Here is a 27,876-nt window from a genome sequence, read left to right as displayed (position 1 = left end):
CTTATTCTCCCACATTATTTTTAAGTCCTGTTGCTACACTTACCATTCTGTCCTATAACAGGTGGTTTATGTCCGTCTCACCAAATAGGCTCTCAACTCCCTTAAGACAGGAACCATCTTACACACCCACATGGCAAGAAGGAAGGAACCGCCATCACTTTTGTCCTTCTGCCCTCAAGAGGGATCCTCTTCAGATTAGGATGGTATGAGCACAGAATAGTTTGGAAGCAAGGAGACAGCCCTTGTGGATTTCTATCCCTTTTTTTTTCTCTTTCCACATTTCTGACTATAACTTAGGTCCTTGTGTTGCCATAGTAACCAACAGTCTCAGAACACAGACTTTTGGCAGTTGGACCTGTAGCCTCTGACAGTTGGGATCTGAGGATTTTTAACATCCCCAGTTTATGGCTCAGGAATTGGCAGCGCCTTTTTCATGTGGGCAGCCACGAGAGGAGGGCATGACAGAGCGTGTGTACGTGTGTGTGTGTATGCGCGCACGTGTGTGCGACCACGTAATTCTTCCACCCCCCACTTACCTACCAGGGGCATCACAAAAAAAACTGGGCTAAAAAGTGCCAACAGATGGTGGGAGGATGGGCATCTCAATGGCTATAACCTTTCTGGAAAGCAATTTGATATCAACTATCAGGAAGCTTTAATATGTGTGTGATCTTTGGTCCAATAAATCCACACAAATATATAGACAGAGAGACACAAAGATTTATTGACAAAAGGGTTTACTGAAGATCTATTTATTAAAACAACAATCACCTAATGATCAATAAGAAAGTGGTTAAAAATGACAGAATAGCCATATATATGTTTACTCTAGGGTATGCTATAAAACAATCTCACTTTCAACAGCTGATGTGGCATCCATTTAGATATGTGTATGTGTGTATGCATATGTACAAATACACATGTACACATACATGTACAGATAAAGAAAAGGAAGTCCACCAAAATGTTTTCAGTGATGGTTATCAATATCTCTAGACAGTAGGATCATAAGCATATTTAATTTCACCTTTATGCTTTTCTGTGTTTTTCAAATTTTATACAATGATCATTTTTTCTTTTATAATTCAAGTTCTTTCAACTGTAGCAAGACAGAAGATGAGCGGTATCAGGTGGAAAGGCTTAGTAAAAAGTGTTGTGACACAAAGAAAGAAATTTTTTAAGGGAAGGGGCGGCCTTTTTTTGCCCTTCATTAAAGAAGACCAAAAAAAGGATGAACTTCTACCAGAATGGGATAGTCACAAGTAGAAAAAGGAATGAATAATGCTATTGCTCAACCATCAGAACTTCCCTCTTCTTCTCCCCTAATCCCACCTATTTTTTTTTTCCTTTCTTTAGAAGATTCCTGAGGTGACACCTGAGATTTGAGCCCTTGAACTCCATGGCACACTCATCCTCTAGCAATGATGGAACTGACTCTACAGACTGCAGCTCTGAATCAAACCTGAGCCTCTCTGTGGGCTATTTCCCCTGTGAAGACACCTCCTACAAGAAAACCATCTCCCGTGAAAACGTGTCTTCCAAGGGTCCTTCAATCTTTGTCCCTCCTATCCAAGGGACATGGAGAACTGAAAGTACAGGCAGACTCCTGAGGAGACAAGACCAAATTCAGGACGACCCAAAGCAGTTTTGCAAACTAAGCATCACCCTGGCCTGGGACATTGATGTGGGTTCTAACAATTCAGATTCCATAGTTAATTGGGACATAAATGGAGTCAATTGGTGGGTAGACAAGTACCCTGAAGAGAACACACAACTGACTCTCAGCAAACTGGACGGTTTTGTGCAAAAGCTTGAGAAACTTCTGGAAAATCAGAAAGATGATGATGATGGCTCTGCATTCCCTGAATCTGCTCAGGAGGAAGATTTCCAATTGTTCAGCAGCTCCCCTCCAGATAGAGCTCAGGTCAGTCATCAAGAACATGATACTTGCCAAGACTTGCCCAACCCCTGCCAACACAGAGGTACCATGCAGTTTCCACAGATTCCTCTAAGACTTCAGGAACACGAACTTACTGAGGTGAGCACAGAGATGCCCCATAGGCAAGAAGGGAACAGACCTGGTTGGGGTTGGGGGTACCAGTTTGGAACACATGGAGTATTACTACCTGCTTTGAAGCAGGCTCACACCCCCTTGGTGTCTGACAGGCCAGGAGAGGGAGGGAGAAGGCTAACAGCAAGGAAAGGGGTCAGGGTGGAGCTGAAGGGGAAATACCGAGGAGCACTGAAGGACAAAAGAGGGTAGGAAAGTTAAAAAAAAAAAAAAAAAAAAACTAACAAAGATGACCACCCAAAATATATGTGTGTGTTTAATTATTAATGAGGATTTAAACTTTGCATTTACATGGGGGGGCCTGGGTGGCTCAGTCAGTTAAGCGTCTGACTTTGGTTCAGGTCATGATCTCATAATTCCTGGGTTCAAGCCCTGAGTTGGGCTCCTGCTGACAGCTCAGAGCCTGCTAAGCCTCAGAGGCTGCTTCAGATTCTGTGTCTCCCTCTCTCTCTGCCCCTCCCCTGTGAGGGCTGTCTCTCAAAAATGAATAAATGTTAAAAACAAAAACAAAAACAAAACACTTTGCCTTTACAGTTGGATTATTTTCGATAGAAGGATTTCAATTCCATGAATGGGTACATATCGGCCCCACTGTTGTCCAGATTATATGTCTTTAACTCATTCATTGTCTTGGCAGATGACAAACCAGGCAACTCACAACCAAAGGACAAGCACTCTAGACACCTCCTCAGTCTCATCGGGTCAGCCAGAGAAGCCAGAGAAGGAGGGTGCTCATGCCAGCACACAGGCCATCTCCTGTGTGAACCTGAGGTGGGTTTTCCACTGGCTGAGGGAACAAATCCTCTCCTCACTTCTCGGGAGACAACACCCGGAGGAGGCCACTGAGCACCCCCATCAGCGGGCACGAAAGAAAAGACTCTCTCACAGAGGCAAGAGAATCCAACCCCAAGATTCCCTCGAATTAGGACACCCTCTATCGCCAGATAACCTCTATTCTACAATCTCCAAGAGTTAATTGTTTTCCAGTAAACACATGTTCTTATTAGTCACGTCTTCCTCTTCCAGCTCACCATGTTGACTCAGGCTGATGTTGTCTAGAAGACTGAGATATATTCTCTGTGAATTTTAAGTAGTATTACCCTTCCTAACTTGAAGGCATTCTTTTTCTCTCCTCTGCCCCCCATCCTTACTCTATTTTTACCCTCTTTTATTTTTATATATTTTAACCTTTTTTAATACTAAGCCAAATGCCCATTTTCAGGAGGCAACACTATAACCCATCAGATTCCCAAGATGGTAGTGTGGTTTGGGTTGAACTTCAAGGGCTTGAGCAAATGGCAGAGGATACTGAGTGACTCAGGAAACAGGTTTCAATTGGAAGTGTTTCAGGATTTCTGATGGCAGCTGTGATGTTCCCCGGGGACCTGACTGGTTCTAGACTGTGCTGTGTTGGCTAGAGTAAGTGGCCCACTCAGGAGGAATCAGAGAATTGGGAGTGCTACTTAGCCAGTCTAGGTCTACCCTGCTTCACTCATAAGATGAGAAAGATAGTAATATGTACCTCACAGGGTTGTTGTGAGAACTGAGGAGATAAGGCAAGCACTTAATACATAATTTTGCTGTAGCTGCTGATATTCATTCTCCAGAGGATCTCCCCAGAAACCTCAATCCAAGGGACATCCAAGAATGAGAGCTTAAGAGTAATTCTCATTGAAATATTTCCCACACAGAAGCAATACTTACCAAAAGGTATGGGTTTTAGCAGATCTTGATTCAACCAAGTCCTCTCCCAGCCCATTCCCCACCATACCTTCTGCAATGGCTTTGCAATTGTCATTCAACTTTCCTCTGAATTTCAACTTCTTTAAGGAAAGCTGTGCTCACCTCTCACACTTTTGTCCTGACCTCTCCCTGTTACTGTTATCAATTTGCTTCCCCAGGACCACTACCTCCTCCTTATTCACTCACAGATTTACCCAAGAACCCTCAAATTCCTCCCTTCCCTCAATTGCAATTCCCTTTTTGCCTTCCTTCTTCTCCTTCTCCCTTCCTTCCACAAATATTTAGCACGTAGAAGGTCCAAGTACTTTTCTAACTTATAAAAACAATCCTTGGGCTCAGTGAGCTTATTATTTAGGAGATAAAGCCATGCAAACATGACTATAAAAAGATTACGGGTGATACGTTTTGTCTGTATGAAGTACCCATTGAATACTAAAAAATAATTAAATGTGAAGAGGTGGATTTTAAACGGTTTCATATATAAGGTTGTTTCAGTTACAAATGTGGTTAGTTTAAGGTGGAGGACATTTTTTTTTTTTAATGTTTATTTACTTGTTTTGAGAGATAGAGAGCAAGCAGGGAAGGGGCAGAGAGAGAGGGAGAGAAAGAATCCCAAGCAAGCTCCAAGCTGTCAGCACAGAGACCGACGCAGGGCTTGAACCCACGAACTGTGAGATCATGACCTGAGCCAAAACCAAGAGTCGGACAGTTAATAAGGTGGAGGACTTTACACTGCTGCATAAACTGGTGTAGTGTTAAAGTGTGCAGTTGAGGCTGGTCATGTGTGAGAGACACTGGGGATGATATTGCCTAAGGAATGACAGCACAACGGGAGGGAAGAAATCAAACAACAGCAATATATGCTCAGCAATATATGTTCACAGTCACATCCTGAGTTTCTTCACAGGCAGACTCCTCACTTTATCCACTTCTCTGTTCTCTGAGAACATCTTCCCATCTGAGTAGCTCACTCAAACACGCTGCTCCACCTCCACTCGCTCTTTGACTTCACCATGACTTTGGGTACCATTACTGCACCCGTCCATGATTTTCATTCTCTTCCTTCCAGATCCCCCTGTGTACCTCCTTCCCAAACTGCAGCATACACACCACATCTAGTAGCATTCACAATGTGTTGCCCTTTCCAGATCTTCTTTTAATCTATTCTCACCACATTCCCCAAAGGAACACCTGTACTTTTCATCGGGGCCAACACACAAAACCCTGGGGTTACCTTCGTCATTCCCTGGAGAATGTCCCCCATTGCCTTTTCAAGTTCCCCCACTATCTGGGGAATTTGCCCTTAAAGATGCTGCTCTCAGGTTACTATAGCCAAGAACGACCCTGGCAGGTGCAGTTGACCGTGCCCGTCCTTAAGCTGGGCCCCAGTCCCCATCCTGCCACCCTCACACCATGACTTGTACTTTTCAGCTCTCTTCATCCAACTAGTTTACCTACAGACCAACTTCTTGGTTCCTTTTTACTATACAGTGTCTGGTACACAGTGGTCTGTCTCAATAACATTTTTTAAATGATTTGAATATAACTTATTTCTTTAAACTTGTTCCTATACAATTTTTTTGAAAAGTGAAATATAACAGGTTAGAGTTGCTATTCTTTAAGTTAAAAGTTAGGGCAAGCTGGGGCGCCTGGGTGGCTCTGTCGGTTAAGCATCTGACTTCAGCTCAGGTCATGATCTTGCGGTTCGTTGAGTTCGAGCCCCGCGTCAGGCTCTGTGCTGACAGCTCGGAGCCTGGAGCCTGCTTCCGATTCTGTGTCTCTATCTCTCTCAGTCCCTCCCCCACTTATCTCTGTCTGTGTGCATGTGTGTCTCTCTCTCAAAAAAATAAACATTAAAAAAAAAAAGAAAACATTTTTTAAAAAAAGTTACGGCAAGCAGGGTTAAGAGCAGGAATGAGAGTAGAAAGCGGGAGACAGGAAGAAAATGGCAATCCATGAAAGGCCAAGAGAAGTGGTGACCTACAGACTGAGAAATCTAAGACCAGAGGGATTCAGTAATTAATCTGAAATGTTAATTCAACAAATACACATGGAGCCCTAATGTTGCTTTAGACTAGATGTATGATACGCCTAAAAGATGACCTCTCCTACCATCGTGGCATTCGTAATCAGGGCTCTGTTATTTTAACTTTCTCTAGTAATTAAGTCAAGCTCCAAGAAAAGCTCAAACAACATGAGCTACCTCAAAAGACTGCCCACAGTGAATAAGAAGCCCTGTTCATTAGCAAGACATCTTACATATTTGTGCTTAATTCTTGGTGTTCTATAAACCTGCTTGACAGGTATGAACCTATCTCTAAAATTCAAACAATGTATTTTATAAGCTTTTGTAACAAATATTCTTTGTAAAGAATTCGAGTTCTAAATATTCTTTGGCGTTATCATACAACATCTCAGAGACCAAGTCCAAGTGTTTAAAAACAGGAAATATTTCAACACCTCCTCATTCATCATCGTGTCAAATATGCTGTGAAGCTATTGGCTACATGCCAAACTGTGATCAGGTTATTGGCTTTATGTCACATACGTGGAGCTGGGGCTTTAGGAGGCCCACTTATACATCAAAAGGACCTAGAGCAAAATGGAAGTGGTCATACAAAGATACAATCTTTGCTATAACCTCAAGCTAGAATGATTGCACTTATCAGACACATGCTAATCTACTTAACCAATACGTTTTGGGATCCCATTATCTCAAAATGAAAACAATTCTTTCAAGTGAACTACTCAACCTTGAAACCCATAAAGCTCAGTTTAACTTAAATATTCATATTCTACAATCTATAACATCATAATGAGCCAGAATACAGGGAAAGCTTATCAAGCAAACGTCGATGGTATTCCGCTCCCTCCACACACAGAATCAGATAGACTAATGTAAAATTGTATACATCATCCCATGTCAATTTCTTACTTAGCAGGATCCCCTTGAGAGAAAAGTGTGTGTACCATACCAGCAAAACAAGGGCAAAACCATTTTATCCAGATTTAAAGAACAGAATATTAAAGTTCATGGCTCCAGAGGACACACAGGTCTACATCTACCTGGTTACAAAAACAGTGGCCCAAATCCTCTTAACAAAAAAAAGGAAAAATGGAACAAATTCTACATGAATTCACAAGACTGTCTGGTAAGGTCTGTACCCCAATAGTTAAGAACGATTTTGTTTAGGCAGGAGGCTTAAACAAACTGCTTCAAAAATAAGTCTTTTCATTATGAGTAACAAGTAGAAGAAATTCTATTCCATGCAGTGGGCTCTCTAATTTCAAGATGGATGGGGAGGCTTTACGTTGCACTTCATGGAGTCTGTCTTTTCCTGCTACCCCGTCAGACCCCAACAAAGAGAACAACACCCTGCTTTCAAAAATGAAATAAGATCCTCATCAGATAACACCAAACCACTGAGTGAGCCAGTCATGAGTCGTGTGGGTACAAAAGCCTTAGGGTAAATTCCCAAAAGGATTATAAACCTAGATCAAGAAATCCCCTTACTAAACAATTTGTTTACTATTCCGCCTTTCCAAGGAATTTTATGGTTTTGATGCCCTTTGGATATCAATCTAATATGCTTGAAGTATTTCATCAGGAAATACTTGTGAGGCATTTTCAAATGGGAGGGCAGACATCAAATATCTATTCAGGTTGTGGCTGTTGAATGAAAATTCATCTCATTATTACTGAATTCTCTTAGTCTAGAAGGAAATCAGAATGACAATTTAACTTCATTCTTCCTTACCTGCATCAATAAAGATTATTTTAAGTGCGAATCTCCAAAACTAAAGAGATCCCTCCTTCCTCATAGAACTTTCCCATGCACTCATCACAAAGGAAAACACTGGACACATTCATTGTTAATACAGGTTTGGAGAGTCGTTTTTATGCTCCCCTCTCATCAACTCCACTACCATCTGTCTTTGGGGCCTAGATTCTCCCCCAAACAGGGATGGGGATGAAAAGGAGAATTTTTCTCCAGTAAAGTAATCAACAATTCAGTTAGTACTCTACTGAAACCACCATGGTAATAATTGATTCACATAAGAATCAAAAATGAATGCTAGCACTGGTTGGGACGAGCACCGGGTGTTGCATGCAAGTGCCAAATCACTAAACTGTACACCTAAAACTAATGTTACACTGTACGTTAACTAGAATTTAAATAAGAACTTTAAAAAAATGCTAAAACCATTGGGTGAACGACCACTGGGGAACAAAACGTGCACACGCTCTCTGAGAACCACCCAGCAGAGTACTAGTTGTCAAGGGAATTAGGTACCCTTCCAATGGAGAGAACCAGTGCACACCAGCTTAACCAAGTGATTAAATTTAGCCTAACCAACATCATGGGCCTTCTGAGGAGAAGCACTGGACTGCTGCTAGCAATGTGTGTTTATCCTGAATCTAATCTGAGGACATCAACAGTCAGATGAATCCAGGACATAAGGCGTTCTTCTAGGCTGCCATCTAGACTATTCAAACATATTAACATCGTGAAATACAAAAGAAGAAGAAACAAAACAGGGAGACAAGACAGTTCAAAAAGGAGACCAAAGAGACATGATGACTGACTGCTATTCATAACCCTTCACTGAATCCTTGACCAAATTCTCAAATCTATGATAAAAGACATTTTTTAATAGTTGGAAAAATCTGAATATGGACTATGTATCATTTTATCAGGGGTAATAAGAATATCGTGGCTGTGTAGAAGAATGTCCTTGATTCTTAGGAAATTAAAAGTAAAGTATTATGGTATCTGCAGCTTATTTTCAAATGGACCAGGAAAAAAAAATAGAAATAGAAGATGAGAAAGCAAAGATGGGAAAAATATTACAAAAAATTCAAGTAGGGAATCCAGATCTCTTAAAGTATTACATGTGCTATACTTGTGTGATAAGAGTATCTTAAAGATGTACATAATTAAAGCATTAAAATCTTTAAGCAAAACTTAGGTATTGATTTCTCAAATAATATCAGCTAGGCAATTCTTGAATCTGGATTCATTCATTCCTACTGGCACCTGCCTTTGGATTCACCATGGGCTGCAAGGAATTTTCAGTCTCATGGGTGAGTAAATATTCATCCCATAAGTCCTTCTAACTGTAAAAAATTGATCTAGTTGAAAACAGACTAATATCTAGGCATTTTTCAAAAACATTTCAGATTTCCAGAGTTTATTTAGCTTTTGTTGGAATTTAAATTTGTTTTAATGTTTAGTTTAGAGAGAGAGAGAGAGAGAGAGAGAGCGAGCGAGCGAGCAAGCAGGGGAGGGGCAGAGAGAGAGGAGACACAGAATCCAAAGCAGGCTCCAGGCTCCAAGCTGTCAGCATAGAGCCTGATGCAATGTGGGGCTCGAACTCACAAGCTCACGACCTGAGCTGAAATCGGACACTTAACTGACACAGCCACCCTTAGCTGTGCCCTTAGCTTTTGTTGAAATTTAAAAGAATGATTTTTGCCCAATGGACAGCTAGCTCTCTTCTCTTTCATGTTATCCCAAGTTCCAGGGCCTGGAGAGCTCATGTTTACCTTCAAAAAAACAAAAAACAAAACTTGTTGGACATTTTCTGTTTTTCACAAACCAAGGAACAGCCTGACACTTTATAGTACTAATAATTCTTACAAATGGTTTCTGACAGTTCCTTTTATTTTGAGCAGTGCGAGAGTGTTCTTTTTCCAATCTAAGAAGCAGCATAAGCACACCATCACCATATGATGCATGGTACATACTGGGGATTCGTGAGGGCAAAATGGGGCGCTGCTCCAGTCTTTATTCACATCATTTGGTGTGCTCCAACTTACAGGATTAAAGCTAGAGATGTTTGTCATAAACAAAGGTATACATTCATAGATATTAACACTCTGCAAATAATTGAGAAAAGTTCAGAGACTCCTTGAGTCCTACTCTTCAATCCCAGGTTCAAAACCCACATTCACAAATAAGATTTTCTGGCTTCAAATCTCAGGTCCACCTCTTATGTGCTATGGATCCTGGGAAGTTACTTAACCTCTCTGGGCTTTCCGTTTTATCTATCAAAAGTGATCCTATCAGTACTAGCCTCAAAGTGTTGTGGTGAGGATTTAGAAAAAGCGCCTGGCACATGAGATCTGCTTACAAATTTTAGCTGTTGCTGGCTGCTGTCACATATTTCCTTTTTAAAATCTTCCTGTTAAAATTCTGCCACAGCTCCTTGTGCCTACAGAACAGAGTCCAAGCAAACTGTCATTAAATCCCTCTAAAATAAGATCCTGATGTACTTTTCCAGTCTTATCTTACAATGCTCTGCACTCACCCATCCCGCTCCTTGCAGTACTTATCCCCTGTACTTTCTTGCCTCGGCATCTTTGCTTATACTGTCCTCTCTCTTTGGAACCACCCTAATCGTGGTGCTACCTACCTACTCCCAAGTGCACCCTTTCCAGGTTCACGTTAAATTCAAGCTCTTCTATAGAAGTGAGCAGGCTAGAAATAACCTCACCCTTTTTTGTGCTACCACAGCACTACCTGTAATAAGTGTACGTTTTATCCTGTTTTACAGAAATGTGCTTTCATGTCCTTCCCTCCCACTAGACAAAAGCCCCTGTGTTCTGCTTATCTTTTCTTTTCATGCTCCAAAGCCCCTGGCCCTGTTTCTTGGACATAGTAGCTCCGTGATAAATATTTGGTGAAATGAATGGTTAATCTGCAGGAAATAACAGCAACAGATAATATCTGAAATTGCACGTTGTTTCCTCTCATATAAAATTTAACTAGCTTCTACTTTAATTAAATCTAGTTCCTGGATATTTATATTGGGGGCCAGGGAGCATGGTGTAGTGTAGATGTTTCCTGAGTGGAAAAGCTCAGTTTTACCCATCAGACAAAGCTAGTTAACAAGAGAACTGTCACATCTTTCTATTTGTCTGAGTACAAACTGATATTCTATCCTCTCTTTTTTACTTAAAACGATTTTTTTTAAGTCTTCGTATTTCCGAATCCTCCAGATAATGTCTAAATTCATTCACCCACTCAACTACATTTACGGAACATAACATGCTACAGGCTGAGAGGCTATACACAAAGATGATTAGATAGACCTTTCCCTTAAAGAGCTCATACTTGTAGGGGGGATGGACATCTTGCCAGACACAGCACAGGGGAAGATCTGGGAGGAGCAGACAACATTGGCAACAACACTGTGCAAAAGCCAAAAGTCCTAAAGGGCATGTGTGGGAGACAGTGAAAAGTCTAGTTCCGCCGCCAAGCACAGGATGATGTCCTTCAGAGCAAGGGTAAGAGACAGAAGCTGGAAATGCAGGGATGGAGCCAGATCACTAAGGAGTTTTGAATTGTGTCTTACGAGGAGAATGAAATTCTGAAGCAAGACACTGAGATGATTAAATCATGTTCTAGAAAGGCTTCTAATAACAGCAGTGTGGAAGGAGGACTGAAGAGGAGAGAAGTTGGTAGCAGGAATATGAGCAAAAAAGCCAAGAAAGAAACTGCCAGTCAGGCTTCGTGGTGAAATGGAAGAAGGAATCAAATGCTGATTTAGCCCTTAAGTAGTCTTCTCAGTATGGTTGGCGGTACTCCTATTCCGCTCTCAGCCCAGCTGCAATATCCCCCATGCTACCCCAGCTCCTAGACTCTACTTCCTCTGACATTTAGTAAGCATTTACATGAGTTAATTTAATAAATGCAGGAGGCAGGAAGTCAGCTAAGCTGAAAAGCTGCATCAGATTCCAAAGGTGCCCTGAAGTAGACTGTCAGATAATACCAAGCAGATTTCTCCTCGCTCTTTCCTTCGTTCATTTTAGTACTCATTCACCCACTGGGGTTCCACTATGCGCTGGCCGTTATTACCTTTCATGTCAAGGACACGGGGATACACAAGCCATTGCTCCTTTTCTCTACATGTTCAAAGCCTGGCTATAGTGTTGTCACTTGTTCAACAATAGGAATCACCAATTGGGCAAGTTGTCCTTAACAGTCTTCATATTAGCAGACGCTATTTAAAAATGTGTTCTGGATAGTGGTCACAGTACCAACTTGAAACTCATTTTTACTTTAAATGATTGGTTTGGTACACACTCTGTAGAGCTGGACTGAAAAGGGTTCCCGCCACAATAATTGGGATTACTTTTCTCATGTCACACAGTAGATATTGTGGATTTGCCCACTAACAAAAATGTATTTGTAAACCCCAAATCAGTACTCACGGTGTTTTCATGGGCATTCCTGGACAAGCACAGAGCAGTAAAAAATTTGAGTTGCCTGTGAACACAGTCCCAGCTGAAGGTGAATAAGGCAATGCTCTCCCTTCTTATTTCAGATCAGCATTCATACTACAAACAAGTGTTTATAGGGCTGAGGTGCTGTCTAGTGTTCCCAAGTGAAAGAGGCTGTGACGTGCCTTGCAGAGAAAAACGGACGTGTTAGATAAGCTTTGTTTAGGCATATGTTATAGCACTGTTGATTGCGAGTTCATTGTTAATGAATCAACAATATTAAATAGGTGCCTTAAAGAGATGAAGACTATACATTCATCAACTGAGAAAATGTGACAGAAGCTCACAGGAACCTAAACTTATATACCCACCAGGGCCAATGGCTCAGTATTTGCTAATTCAGTATTTGCGGTGACCTTATAGAATGTAACTACCACAAATAACGAGAATCGACTGTATCGTATTAAAGAGTGCAAAGAACCAAGCACACATAACACGTTGATTTTTTTCAGCTCTACCTTCTGAGGACCCAGGAGGACCCCCAAGTGAGGAAGCAGAAATCGCTTTCTGAATCCTACAACATTCCATTAGAATTACTCAGTATTTTCTATTCCTCTAAAATCACTCCACACAGACTCACAGAGAAGTGTTGCTGCTTGTGCTGGCTAACAAGGGGAGGAAAGAGAAAGGGTCAACAGGCCAGGAGGCACTGTGGGTCAACGCAAACAGGTGTTTTGACTGTCGCTCTGCTCTTCTTGGGACAAGTCTTATGTCTGAAGGCCCACTACTCCTTGAAGGCCACTTATTTCCTGCTTGATACTTCTTTTTTTCACTCTCCCAACAACACAGAAGGCTCCGTCTCTGGGTGCCAGGCTTCTGAAAAGGGGTGTTCTGTGCCAGACCTCAGTCAAGACCAATTCAGACTATGAAGAACCAAAAGGCCCACCTCTCTAAGCAAATAATCCATTCTTTAATTTCTAAAAATTTACAGACAGTAAGACCATTTAAATCTTACAAATCAGGAGCACCTGGGTGGCTCAGTCGGTTGAGGTTCCGACTTCAGCTCAGGTCATGATCTCACAACTCATGAGTTCGAGCCCCTCATCACACTCCGTGCAGACAGCTCAGAGCCTAGAGCCTGCTTCAGATTCTGTCTGAAGATTCTGTCTCCCTCTCTCTCTCTGCCCCTTGCCTGCTCACACTCTGTCTCTGCCTCTCAAAAATAAATAAACATTGAAAAAAATAAAATCTCACAAATCATCCAAAACTTTTGCAAATGCCCAGGATTCACGTTTCCCATTGTAAAGACTAATCTCCTCAAGCAGGAAACAACTTCTGGAAATTGGTGTACTGGAAACTAGCTTCCCTGCTCCAGGAATTCCTTGCATTAGAACCAGAAGCATTAATGGACAGAGTTCCATCCTGTGTCTCTCTCTACCCCCCAAGGTTGACATCAAGTTTATTTGTTAAACAAAACAGTCATCCAAGTTCAGACCTATTGAAAAGCTTCCAAGCAAGATGAGAGGCCACGGCCAGGAGGAGGAACAGCTAATCAGAAATCAAGGGCAGGAAAAGCTGGACCCAAAATAAATATAGTACAAAATGCCCAGAATAGCCCAGAAAGACAGCTGATGACCTTTTCTTCTAAAATCTCTTAATATCCCAGTATCAAATAGCCACGTACCTAAAACCAAGCACATAATGACTACCATGAAGGTAAGGAATAAAGTGAAAACAAATATAAAAATAAGAAAAGCTGATGGTACAGTGACAACTCATGTTTTGAAAGACAAACTAAAACACAGACGACAAATATAATTATTGCATGGTACTGAGGAGTCCGTCATTGGTGAGGGATTATACCGGAGTTTGAGGTAATAGCAAGTTGTTGAAGCTATCTCAAGCTCTGAGAGCTACCATAATTTCTTAAGAGACAGCATGTATTATTTTTTGCCTAAAGACTAAATGGGTCCTGCTACAGTGGCTGTAAATTACCACACCCCTAATTTAACTCTCCTCTAGGTTGAACAAGCTCTGGGCTGTGATTCGTCAGGGGGAAGGCAGCATTTGGGTATTCCAGGAACACAGAACACACCCTGGGGACGCAACCTCATTTCTTTGATTATGATGCACAAAGCCTCCAGCTACTGCTAAATAACAGATTTAGGAACGACTGAAATCCCTTCTCCCACTTCCTTGCCCCCTAAGCCATGGAGAGCCTTGGCTAATTGAAACTCTGATGCCAGAACCATCCATTTCAAAAAATGCCATAATATTAAACCATAGATCCACTAAATGAGAGTCAAAATTCCCTCGGACCTTCTTCCTTCTTAAAAAACTGCTGAAACTATATGCCCAAAGTGCCGTCCGAAGTGCTAAGTTCTTCTAATTAAACAAACACATAGCACTTAAAAGCACCACCTGTCCAGTTATAGAGCCAATGCATGTGCACACACACACACACACACACACCCTCCACATGATTTGATTATTTATTTGCAAAATGTGTAAACATTTCCTTTCTCTCCAAGTTACACCCTTGCATATCTGTATTAAGGAGGGGAAAAAAAAATCAGTCACTGACTGCCAATTTCCTAACAGGGTAGGGAAAAAACAAAGCAACTGAGAATAAAGACTGCTAAGGCTTAGCAAATAGCTTCAAGCTACCCTCAAACTCCATTGCACCTCACACACAAAGGAAGCCTCTGCTTAAAGGAATAGTTCTAAAACCCCAACCACATCCCCCTTGGATTGTAAAGGAGATCCTAGATACTTGGTAAAAGAGGGAGAGATCACTAGAGGGGGAAAAAATGGAAATAAAAATCTTTTAATGGAAAGAAATTCATTTACATATTGTCTCAAGTTATAACGAACCAATAAAACACAAAACACATATGTGACACATGATTCCAAATAAGATTGCCAATCCCAAGCAGTATTTTGAGAATTACCCAGGAGGTAGAAAACATCAACCCCATATGATAAAGTGAACAAGACTACCAGGGTATGGAGAAAGAGAGCCCAAAGGGCCAGAGCTACGAGGGCTGCTTTTCTTTAGGGCCAACATCATCTCAGAGGCTACAAAATGCCTGTTCAGAAACCACTACATGACAAGGTGCAGCGATTATATAAGCAGCCTGAGTAATAAAGTGCACAGTCCCACAGCCTTCCTCAGCCTGAAGAAGACAGGGCAGTAACAAAGCCAGATGAGAGGCCCCACCTCATTCCTGTGCCTGGGTCCATCCAGCTTCCAAAGTGGCATAACCAGACAGCTTTCACCACCACCATCCCGTGACCTCAAGAACCATGAGCACAATGTAGAGAGAAGGGTGTTGCCTGGGCTCTGAGACAATGATACTTCTTGTTTGCCAGTTGCCAGAACATCTAAATGCCGGAAAGTACAAACATCCCAAAGTTTTTGGTTTAATTCTTTCCTATATGCCCTCCTGCATCAGCTGCATGTAGATACCCCTGGGTATAAGAGGATCGAGGTGGGAACTTAAAAGTAATAATTAAGTAGGGGCACCTGGGTGGCTCAGTCGGATGAGTGTCCGACTCTTGATTTCAGCTCAGGTGTCAAGATCTCACAGTTCATGGGATCGACCCCCACATCGGGCTTGGCTCCAACAATGTGGAGCCTGCTTGGAATTCTCTCTCTCTCTCTCTCTCTCTCTCTCTCTCTCTCTCTCTCTCTCTCTCTCTCTCTTCCTCCCCCACTCACACTCTTGTCTCTCTCAAAATAAATAAATAAACTTAAAAAAATAAGTAATAACACTATTTGGTACTTATTTTATTAATTTAATTAATCCAATATTTAATTTCTATGACAATTATTCAATGTTTTTTAGTAAATATTTGCTTTGACATCAGGAACAACAAAACAAACCCAAATTTGGGGGCAGGGTGACACTCCCAAAGATGTAATGTGGGAAGTGGGAATTTAAATAGAGATATGAGAGAAAGCCAAATACAGCTTTCATAACCTAGCTATGCCATATATTTAAATACATGTCTTATATATTTGTGTAGTTGATATATATATACACCCTTTCATGAATAGAGCATGTGTATTAGAGCTTGTTAAAGCAAATGCTGCTGTGAAAATAAATGTAGATATACTCTTACAACCTTAAATCAGTTACCTCACTTTAGTCATTTAATGTTTTATCTGCTATGGATAGTAACTATTTGGTGAACTTAGGTCATATCTTAAAACTGCTCCTTCATCTACTATCATAAGTACCAACATCTGCTGTCAAAGGATCCTCTGACATGGAATGAACCTGTCAAAGAATCTAGCATTTAGAAAAATATAAATATTGGGGCGCTGGGGTGGCTCAGTAGGTTGAGCAACCGACTCTTGATTTTGGCTCAGGTCAATGATCTCACACTGAGCGTGAAGTCTGCTTAAGATTCTCTCTCTCCCTCTGCCCCTCTCCCCTGCTCGCATACTCTCCCTAAAAAAAAAAACAAAAAAAAAACACCCCAAAACTAGGTATGACATTTAGAGGATTCACAGAACTCCCCTCTGCCTCAAAGTACCAATCTAAACTATTCCTGATTTTATAGATGAGGAAACAGAGGCCCATGGCAAAGGATATACCAGAAGTGCCAAAGCTAGTATTAGAAAAGTCAGAAGTAGAATTTCAGAGTTTTCGGTAAATTGTTCTCCTTGCTCAAATCACTCTAAAAGTTTTTTCAGAACACTAGATTATTCATTTGTTTGATCATAATCTCACCGAGGTCAGGGGCATCTGACTGGCTCAGCTGGCTGAGCGTCCGACTCTTGATTTTGGCTCAGGTCATGATCTTGTGGCTTGTGAGTTCAAGCCCCACATCGGGCTCCACATTGACAGCAAGAGGCCTGCTTGGGTTTCTGTCTCTCTCCCTCTCTTTCTGTCCCTCCCCTGCTCAAGCTATTTCTCCCTCTCTCAAAATAAATAAACTTAAAACAAATTTTTTTTAATAAAAATAATCTCACCGAGGGCAAAATCAAGCTTAATCGATACCATATGTCTTAATAGCTAGAACAGAATCACTAATGGGTGAAAAGACGTGGCCAACCACAACCAGTTGGGAAGCATACCCTACGCTGGGTGTGGTGCTATGTAGTAAGTCACCCACAGAGCCTCTCACCACAGTCCCCCGGTAAATAAGGACACCTTATTTACATTTGCAAAATGCCTGCCAAGAATTGAGAGTCCAACAAAAATTGTGATTTTCCTTTGTCCGAAATGACCCAACTTCCCCATGAATCTCAGCTCCACTGGCTTCTTCTTGAATTAACCGAGTAAAGGAGTTCCAACAACCAACAGTGTCTTCACTGACTCATCCTGGGGAGGGCCTGGCCAACAACACATGGACAAATGTTTCCTTTCATCTTTCCTCTGATTTCAGTTTAAGGTGAGGCAAGTCGGAAAATACTTATTAGTGTTCACCATACTTAAAAAAGAAACTAGCTAGTCTTATGTTTTTAAAAAAAATCACCTGAAAACTCTTATGAAGTCTCAGCTACTGAGTCAAACAGGCAACATCCATAAGAAGATTCAGAAAAATAGTAAGAATAATGGCTGTCATTTTTCGTACAAGTACAACACACCCAAATGCATTGCAGACATTACGGCAGTAAACTGTCACAGCAAACCTATTAGGTAAGCACATTAATATCCCTACTTTACAGAGGAAAGAGCTAACCTGGGGAGATGGTCGGAAGAGGCAGGAGCTGTGACCTGAACACAGAATGGTCGCACGGCAAGACCCTCACGCCCACACCCCACATTTGTTGGAAAATACATTTGTTTCCTAGTTTGGTAATTCTATTGATTAAGTCCGGGTCGGCTCAAGATTCATACAGTAGGAACTGGTTTTTCAAAGCTTCCTCAAAACAAAATTAGACTTAAAAAGAAATTTGACCAACATTAGAATAAATTCGTTCAGAAAATGCTTTGAGAGCTCCTTCTGAGATTCAGCCTGCCTGCCTGCAACAATGGTTCTTTTTTTTTTTTAAGTTTATTTATTTTTGAGAAGAGGAGAGGGAAGTGGGTGGGGGAGGGGCAGAGCGACATAATCCCAAGCAGCTTTCCCCCTGATGTGGAGCTCGATCCCATGAACCATGAGATCGTGACCTGAGCCAAGACCAAGAGTCAGAAGCTTAAGTGACTGAGCCACCCAGGCGCCCCTCATTATTTATTTCTTTATTCCTCTCCCCAAACTCTTCAGTCTCACAATACAGATTCTTCCCCTGGGTTGTCAGTTTTTAAGGTACTTGATCAGGTTGATGAGATCTCCTAATCATTTCTAGGGTAGCCCAGACATCTCTCTTTTCTGGATTTACTGCCTCTTCCCCTCTGTAACCATTTCCTGGACCCAACCAAAGCCCTTCTCTGCCAGGAGAGCAAGCCTTACCACACCACACACGTATCAAGGAAGCCTTCCACCTGGCCACACTCTCAATCTACAAGAGCAATATACAAAAGCATCTTTATCTGTTTCTGACTAGCATGTTTAGACCATCAGGCTGAGCCAGACAAATCACCTGGCTAGCTAAAATCAACTTGTCTGCTTCCAAAGACATTTATTTAGTTCAACATCACTCCCGAGATCTGCAGAATCTAAATCACTGAGTAGTCTCTGAACAAAATACAAACACCAGAAGATATGTGCAAAAATATTCATCAAAGCACTATTCGTTGTTCATCCAAACTGGATAGCACCTAAATGTCCAGCAACTTTAAAAGAGATATATAATTGAATACCATTAAGAGCAAGGAGAATGAAATAAAACAAACTTATGCAATACTGTAGAAGAATTTCACAAATACAGTAAGAAAAATAAGCCAGACACAAAAGAATATATAGTACATGATTCTATTCACAAGAATTTTTTCAACAAGCAAACTTATCAACGGCATTAGAAATCATGGAATCAGTTATCCCCAGGAACATTAGAAGAGGAGGGTCCTGGGGTGCCGGCAATTTTCTGTTAATCTGGGTGCTGTTGCAAAGGTGTGTCCATTTTGTGACAATTATTCCCTCAAGCCATCCACTTATGATTTGTGCACTTTCCTTCATAATTTATTTCCATAAAGAGCTGACTGAAAGAGACCACAGAGAACATCTGGTCTGCTCTCCTCAGTTGGCATAAATAAAAGTAACTGTTTCCCATGTATGTTAACTATCTCAAGGACACACAGGAAATCCATGGAAGGTCTGGGACTGGACATTTTATCTCTTAACTCCCCATCTAGGTACCAAAGCTACCTCTCAAAAGTGGGAGGATGTTTCTCTAATTTCCTTCCTTGTGACTATGGCCAAACTTTAGAAGGATTAGGATCATATTCCTGTTAAGAATACAACCCGGAAGGTTCTAGTCTCCTACCAAAAGCAGTGCCAAGAAGAGCATTTTAAACACCACTTACACAGGATATGGCCAATCAAAAAATGTCAGCACCAAATTCACACACTGGGTTTTGCCACTTAGCAGTTGTGTGCCGGTCAGCAAACTCCCTACCCTTCTCTGAACCTTAGTATCCTCATGCAGATCACTGAAATATTAACTCCAACCTTACAAGATTGCCATGACAGTATAAGGTCATAGCATCAGAACAGTGACTGGCACGTTGCAAACACTTGAAAAAGTATTTGTTAAATGAATACTGACTGAATTGAATGAATCAAGTACCTATCACTTGGAAGATGCTCAACAAATAGCTAAGTATTATTATTACTGAACAAGAATAACGAGGAGGAAGAGAGTAAATAAGCTTATGTGAAAGCACCTCATGTTTCTAAACGTACAGGGTCATTAAGGGGTTGACCCAATTCTCACTGGCTTCAATACAGCACTGAGATGGTCTGTGGGACAAAGAGCCATCAAGGATTGAGAAGAGGGTGGTACTTTTTCTGTGCTAGCAGGTCTGTGTTTTTCTTCTCACTGCCAACCAGATTTGCTCACTGACTGCCATAACACATCTAAATTCTACAGTCACCTATGTTAGTCATAGCACTTTTAGAATTGAAAAACTTTTCCAGAGGCGGGTGGGTCAACAATTGTCACAGACTTAATGAATAGACAGACACAGTCGAGTAACTTTACTACTGGGAAAAAATTTACACACTCAATATACAGAAAGGTAATTACAGGCTTTACAAGTGTTGGAAATAAATAATGCAGAGGAGAAAGTTTACTCACATTTTTAAAAGCAAGTTTAATAGTGATTTTCTTCAGCTCTTCAAATTTTCCATGTGCTTCTTAGCAAACTGATCCATAAAATTCTTCTATACTGAAAAGAAACAAATATAAAAAAGATAAAATTAATTTCAAATTATAGCACACCAGAAAAAAATATAGCCTATAGATGGTCAAGTATTGTATAAGCAAAGAGCATCAAACTAGATAACACATGTGTAATTAAAAACATGAAAATGTGTTAAGGACCAACAGATTTAACTAACTTCCTTCCAGTTCTTTCTTTGCTTCCTCCCCCTTTTTTCCTCCCCTTGCCCCCAGCATTCCCTTCTCCTTCTTCCTTACTTCCCCAGTTGCTGGACAACCTCAAATATTCCTTGAAGCCCGAGTTTCAGCAGAAAACCACCATCATTCATTTTTATAGCACGAAGTACCTGGCACACGTTAGGTACTCTATGAATGTTTGTTGAGTAAATGAACGAATCATAACTTGACAATATTTGGTGGCTAAGGTTAAAAAAAAAAAAAGGAAATTATTTTCTTGTCCAACAAGACCAATCAATATGCAGACAATATGGCAGAAACATATATACCGTTTTATAGGCTTGCAATTAGACTTGACTGATTTCCTTACCTCCTGTAAATAACAAATATAGAAAAAAAATTCCCAGTACTATATGTATGGGCATGTATATCCTCACCATTACAGTAATAACATATTTTGGTCGTTAAGGAATATTTAGGAATAGAAGTTCCTTTAGAGGTGCTCACTACTCAAATGAGAAAGCAAAAGTATCTCCAAGTTAAATACCAGATATGTTACCTTACATGTGTTTCTCAAATCTATATATAGTCAGAGCCAGTCCTGGATAAAATTATGAAGGAGCAGTGTGGTTCCTTCCTTCTTTACTCTGTCCTTTTGAGAAGCCAGTGACCCCAGATGTTTAAGGAAGGAAGGAAAGAATAGGATCAGATCTGCGGCTCAAACAGCTTAACGCATATCCTTCCTAAGGACATTTGCTTTTGAAAAAGACCTTCAAAAGAGGCAGGTGCCTAACACGGAAATAAAATGCATTACTGACAACAGAATTTCAGGTATGAATGGGGGATAGTGGCTGTCTTAAAAAAATCTCTCCACTCAGGTAAGCATCTGCCCTTTCTGTCTCCCCTAAAGCTGGCTTCATGTATGACCCACACAGACACACCAATCCAGGTGAATTTTAAGCGATTAATGATGCATGCATAAGCCAGCCTAATTTTAAGACTAGTCTGTGCTCCAAAAGTAAACAGTTGTATTAGTCAACAGCTTTCCACATGAGTGTTTAGGAACCCTACTCCACAGGTGCTTCTGAGAAAGGCAGGAGTGAGTGACGTGTGGCAGCAAGTACAGCAGCTTCTCTCTTGTCTGTTGTAGACTTAGATCCAAGATTGAGGTTAGGGAAGGGGTTTCCTTGAGCACTCATGAAAGGGCTGAAATTGATGATTACATTAGCAACTAGCACAGAAAATCCCAATGAGTTCATAACCGAACAGATATAAAATCATCATCACACCAAAATCCTGTTAGAAAACACCATTTCTAACAGGGCCTTTGTGGGGGAATATGAGTTCTAGGCGGGGTCCCAGAGCCCAGGTCAACCCGGGTCTGAGCAGGCAAGAGCCTCGCCTGTGCTTTCAAGTCCCGCCCTGCAACCAACAGCAGAAGGAAGGGATCAACAGTGAGGGACAAGACTACAGTGGGGACAACCTGAGGATGTTCCAGAGGTGGGGAAAGAGAGGCCTCCAGCAGGGAGGAAGACACAGAGGGTTTTTGTGAGTCAGCTACGTCCCCAGGCCCCTTCCCAATCCCCATCAGCCTCGTTGCTAGAAATTACACGTGCAAGGTTTAGACTTCACCATAGGTCAGGGCCTATCAGGTACAAATGAGGACAGAAAAATCAGTGGAATGGGTTTAAAGAAAAGAAAAAAATACATACCTATATTCTGTAAGACCCAATTCAAAACATATAAAATAAAAAAATTTTAAAGAGAATTGTAAGAAAGTGTTCCCTGAACTTGCTCCAGACGATTCTATTCAATTGAGAAGCACTGAGTATTTTCAATCCCTCCCTCTGCACAGAGCTCTGATTATTTGGCCCAACCAAGACTGAATACATAAAAACATTTATAAACATGAACCATTGGGTTTTTTGAGTTTCCATCATGAGCCTTGTTTTTAAGTAAGTCAAAGATGTCCTTTGTTACACAGTTTTGATCGAATGCAAGAGAATGTAGTCATTTCCTCAGAAACAGACGTAAGTTATAAATATGAACTAACCAACAAAGCCACTCACAAAAAAGGTTCACTGACAAGTTTAATTTAAAAAGAACACTTTATTAAACTGAAAAGTAAGCCAGAAAAACATCCAAACCCATGCAAACAACATTCCTAGCACAAAAACCTGTTGTGTAATGACAAGGATAATTACAAATAGCATGTTATCTGACTCACATATTTTTCCTATACAGAAATTACAAAAAAAAAAAAGACAAAAAACCAAACAACAGTCTGTATTTGTGTTCTTTTAATAAAACAACCCTTATCATCCTGCCCAAATCACAGATTTCAAATTCTAAGAAAAATCCTCCAGGCCATTACATCAGCAACTTCTATACATCTCTTTGAGATGGGAAAACACATTTATTACTATTGGTGACTTTCTAAATCCTTTAGATCTTCTCAAGCATGACCATCACAACTGAGAATAACACATTAAACATAATCATTTGGAGGCGAAGTTATTGCTTATTATAATAAAACCTGGGTTGTAGTTTGAGGTGTTAGGGTTCAGAGCCTACAGCCAAGAAAGAATTCTTGAGATTCGGTGCAAAAAGGTGCTTTTATTAAAGCACAGGGACAGAACCCATGGGCAGAAAGAGCTGCACTGGAATTGGGTCAGATGACTGGTTATATAGCTTCAAGTTGGGAGGGGGTAAGCCTCCTCCAAAGAATTTGGAAACAAGGTTTCCAGGACCTTGAGGGGGCTAGCTATTGCTTGGAAAAGGTCATTTACTACTGTTTGGTAAAAACTCGGTCCCTTTGATTACTCAAAAGGTCTCATCTGAGGGCCTTCAGATGTGTATCAGGGGGCCATAAGCTTGCAGTAAGACTGCCAACATATGTGGGGAGGGGGAGGGGAAGGCGGGCAGACATAAAGGAGGTTTCCAAAGGATTTTTTTATATGTTCAAGTAGACAGACTTACAGGATGCTGAGGGTCAGGATAATGTTAAGTTCAGATTCCCTTTTGCCCCTAGCAAAGTGTCATCAAGGCACCTGAGCTTGCAGAGGAATGTCACTCTGCCTGTCTCAAGAACTTGTCAATGGGCTGTAGGGAAATTTGTTTTTTCTTCTGCCTTCCTTTCCCACAGCAATACCTATTTCATAGATTAAAACTAAATGGAATGCAAAGTCTCTATTCAGGTATAACTTAAGCATCTGAAGCATAGGTCTGCACAAACAGTCTGCAACCTGTTTTTATAAATAAAGTTTTACTGGAACACAGCCATACCTTATCAATTACAGCTTCTGCAAGACACAATGACAGAGCTGAGTAGTTGTAGAAGAGACTGTAAGTCCTGCAAAGTATAAAATACTTATTAACTGATCTGTCCCTTTAAGAAAAAATTTCCTGACCTCTGGTCTCTATATCAGTATAGTACAGTCGACCAGTTAAATACACTCAGTTGACTAAATCTTGAAATAAGAAACACTAATCCTGGTTTAACCATCTTGCTAGATAACTACCTAAGTCACTTGACCTTTAGCTGCTTTAATTTTCTCATTTACAATAATAGATAATATTTATTGGGAATTTATGTACTAGGGACCATTCTAAGGGCTTTACTTTTAGTAAATGAACAATGAATTCATTCATTTAATTCTGGCAAAAATGCTCAAAGTAAATGATTATCTCCATATTACAGATGAGGAAACTGAGGTAGGGGAGTTAAATAATTTGCCCAAAGTCACATTGCTATTGAGTGAAAAAATCAGGATCAGAACTTGGGCAATTTGGGTACAGAGCTGGTATTATTAATCTCTGTGCTATACTGATAATAATTTTAAAAGTTACAGATAATAAAAAGAAATCTCAACAGGTTTGTAGGTTAGAAATGTTAGGAAAAGGCAGTAAAGTATACCTCTGCACAGTTTAGGATAAGGTACCTAAAATAAGGTACTTATTTACATACATCATATATATATATATATATATATATATATATATCATATATATATATCAGATATATATCAGATATATCTGATATATCAGGTATATATCTGATATATATCACATATATATCATAAATATATATATCATATATACATATATCATAAATATATATATTTATATAATGGACTTCCACAGACTTGCAAGAATCTTCTGATTCTAAGATTAGGCTTACTGTGGGGGTATGGGGAATATAAAAATCCAAAATACTCTTTTTTTTTTACCAAGGTAATCAAAGAACCAAACTGACCAATGTCTATCTTCCCCTTGGTAAGCTAAGGCCTGTCTAGACACTTTAGGACTTTCAAAAAGCCTTCTGCATAAAGACTTACCAGGGACCCTAAATCTTCCAAATTTGTTCCCATCTAGTCTCATCCTGTGCTTGGTTTCCCAAGTCTTGGGAAAAGGCAGAGCAAACATCCACAGAAATTATGGAAAGACTTCTTCGCAGCCTGGCAAGAACAACTGTGTCCAGATACCAATCGCTGCATAGATCAGGAAGATGTCCCCTAGTGAATCATCCCCACCACTTCCTGAAGTTCACCAGGATGTCTGGAGGAAATGTGTCACCTAGATGTAACCCAGTGCTCTTTTGTACTGAAAGACAGGTTTACACAATCCAAATAAAACAAAGGGAAAATATATGTACTGCCAAGTTACTCATCACCAAATTCACATTTAGATAGAGATGGTCATAGCCATCTTTTCAGTCAGGCTAGTCTTTCATTGGCTCACAGTGTCTACAGAGTCAACACCAAATCCTTGACTTTGACATTCAAGACCTTTCTCATCTTATCCCTTAGCTACTTTTCAAATCTTACCCCCTTTTATTTTCAGTCTTTCATGTAACAAGGATAGCCTGTTTCTCCCTCTCACATCACCTCTATTCCTGCTTCTGAGCCATACTCACTCTGTGCTCCATTTTCTCTTCTATTATCAACACCACATCCACGGCAAAGGCCAAATCTCTGTGCTCAATATTGTGGGATATAATTTGTACTTCATGTGAGTACTGGATCCCCAGAATCCCAGGGGAAAGAGGTACTCAAAAGACTAAAGTAAAGCTGTATATTAAAGGTGTGAAAGTGCTACAGGACATAGATTACAGGATCCAAAATGACTTTACAGAGAGCCTAAAGTTGCAGGGGTACCCAAATGGGATAAAGGTTTACACCACGCACTTCAGAGCTGTTTAGGCCTATGTCCAAAATCCTGGCTCCCTGTGACTGGAAACAGAGTGCAGGCGTTACAATCAAACAAGTTAGTTTGATGCCTAACCATGCTCAAAACCGTATTTGTAGCAAATTCTCCTGTCTTGCTCAATCAAATCTCTCGTATTCTCCTTTTCTCACTGCCAACGGGATTGAGTGTTTCGACCTATTCATTCATTTGGGCATTTAATCACATATTGATTTTCACTGTTTAAATATTCCAGAAGTGCATTTTGCCTCCTCAAGAAGACTTTGTTATCAAAGAATGGATTCTTTCAAATAGACCCTTGGCATTTTCAAATTTTAGGTTCAAGGTCCCTGACAAGTAGTACTAGCTTAGCTGAGAAGCAATTTAAATCATAAGGGTGGGCTGTCTGGGTAGTTACATAGGGCCAGTCAACCATAAACATCTGTATTCCAGCACGGCTTTGTGTATAAAGTAACTCATATGAACAGACTAAAAACTTATTTCTTTCTGGGATGCTCAGAAAAAAAAGCTCAAGGCTAGGGGTAATGATAGAAGTAAAGATCAAGTTAAGCGGTACAAGAAAGGGAAGGCTCTTAGCCAAAAAAAATAGACACTAAAGAGTTGAAGAAATTACATGTTGTAGTATATTTGCAAATCTGAAGTTGGACAAATGGCTTGGAATCCATCCTTATGCTCTAAAAGGGTTCAGTGTACATCATACAGTGTTCTCACAATACCGAGCACCATGCGGTAAATACTAGCTGAGTGGATAATCTGATAATCTCTGATGTGCCAAAATCTTCAGTGAACCCATTTTCTAAGCCAACATCAAATTCAATGTAGTCAGATTTCCAGTAGGGTTCCAAGATCTCAGTATTTGCAGTGTGTACTGACTTATTACATCAAATAAAGCCCACATGGTTTTAAATTAACATGTTGCTTCACAATCATATTTGTAGCGTTTAGTAATGGCTTGCCTTTTTTTTTTTTTTTTTTTTTTTAACATTTTCATGCACAGCTTTCTTGGCCAACACTGGCAAATTATTTTTTTTGCTTCCCACAGAAAGATTCTAACTCAAAGATTCTAAGCAATTTTGGAATTCAAAAGTTGTTATTCTTTGAAAGTTTTGACTGAATTGATTGAAATGACTAAGGCCTGCCATGAAGTTTTATATAAAAATAAACATGCACAGTTGCTTGCGACATGAGACAGCAGGGCGAGGGTGAAGGAATGAACATGGCTCAGTTTCCTAACACACCAACTGTCCTTTGTTGCAAACGCTTTTTCATACAAAAACTATCATGGGCTGAAGTTAAATTTTACATAACAATATATTCCAACTTTACATAACAAATATTATGGGCTATAATGTGAATTTCACCCAACAATATATTTTAAACAGTTGACTTCAATTAAATTTTGGGCAGGAAGTTTAGAGTAGACATTCCCATTACTTACACATTTCTTGGAGCATAAGCATAGTTTTATAGAAATCAGAGATTGCTGATTATAGTCAGTCATGTCCTCAGTGGGAAAAATATTCTATAAATGTTCTGAAATATGTTCTATCCCTATTGAAGGTGTAGGAGAAACAACTGCACGGCCCTAAAATCTTGGCCCCCATACCCAAGAAATGTTATAGAACCAAGTACTTCTACCTATATCATTAACTAACATGTTACCGCAAATATCACTCAAAAAATCACTCTGATCCCACAAGCATTCTTAAAGAGCATTCTGAACTAATGTGAATTTGTATAGTAATTGTTTGAATACAAACAATGACTTCAGTCCATTGGTATATAACACGTTATCATGGCAGTAGAACTCTGTGAACCAACATACCCCAGGGCGCTCATCATAGCTCTGGAAAGTAGGCTGGCCTCCTAATGAACTCTGTCACTGCTGACCCAGCAAAACAGTAAGGACTCTTTCCCTTAAATTGCCCCACATAGAATCAATCTATTTTCATTGTCAGACTAGGGCCATGATCTCTGCATCACGTGTATTTTAGAAATACATGGGGGTTGACTGACATGTCCTAAGAATTAAGCTAGTGAATTATAAGAAATTATTCAAAGAAAAAAACCTCTCTCTCTCTTTCTTGGCCTGCTTTCTTATTGTAACAGAGCCACATTGGAAGACGCTTTTTTCCAGGGTAGAATGGCACTGGCAATGGTTTACAAAAGCCCGAAAAG

General features: G+C 40.3%; 2 protein-coding genes across 17 annotated transcripts in view; one reads left to right on the top strand and one right to left on the bottom strand.

Moving 5' to 3' along the window:
- The window catches only part of PPFIBP1 (PPFIB scaffold protein 1), a 171,795-nt gene that overhangs the window by 95,754 nt on the left and 48,165 nt on the right, over positions 1–27,876 (bottom strand). For 13 of the 14 annotated variants that reach the window (XM_078449970.1, XM_078449973.2, XM_078449976.1 and 10 more), the window contains one exon: positions 20,233–20,323. The gene's annotated coding sequence lies outside the window, so the exon portion shown is untranslated. The remainder of the gene's footprint in view (positions 1–20,232; positions 20,324–27,876) is intronic. The other variant, XM_078449971.1, reaches the window with a different exon arrangement.
- CB4H12orf71 (chromosome B4 C12orf71 homolog) lies at positions 364–27,876 on the top strand. Of its 3 annotated transcripts, none has more exons than XM_060658081.2 (3): positions 364–472; positions 1,357–2,038; positions 24,868–27,876. In XM_060658081.2, the coding sequence occupies exons 2-3, from the start codon at positions 1,400–1,402 to the stop codon at positions 25,009–25,011; spliced, it is 783 nt and encodes a 260-aa protein (XP_060514064.2). In that variant the 5' UTR covers positions 364–472; positions 1,357–1,399; the 3' UTR covers positions 25,012–27,876. The 3 variants fall into 3 exon arrangements, with proteins under 3 accessions (XP_060514064.2, XP_060514060.2, XP_060514063.2); XM_060658077.2 differs by lacking the exon at positions 24,868–27,876 and adding an exon at positions 2,709–3,081; XM_060658080.3 differs by lacking the exon at positions 24,868–27,876 and adding an exon at positions 2,709–3,081 and having other exon boundaries at positions 366–468.

This window comes from Panthera onca, chromosome B4 (assembly GCF_046562875.1).
Source record: "Panthera onca isolate mPanOnc1 chromosome B4, mPanOnc1 haplotype 2, whole genome shotgun sequence".
NCBI lineage: Eukaryota > Metazoa > Chordata > Mammalia > Carnivora > Felidae > Panthera > Panthera onca.
This window is presented reverse-complemented; position numbering and strand designations above follow the sequence as displayed.

Bases quoted from the DNA above. Each gene is read 5' to 3' on its own strand.
- CB4H12orf71 (XM_060658077.2), top strand. From the start codon at position 1,400: ATGGCACACTCATCCTCTAGCAATGATGGAACTGACTCTACAGACTGC. The intron at 2,039-2,708 runs GTGAGCACAGAG...TTGTCTTGGCAG, and splicing joins AGGAACACGAACTTACTGAG to ATGACAAACCAGGCAACTCA.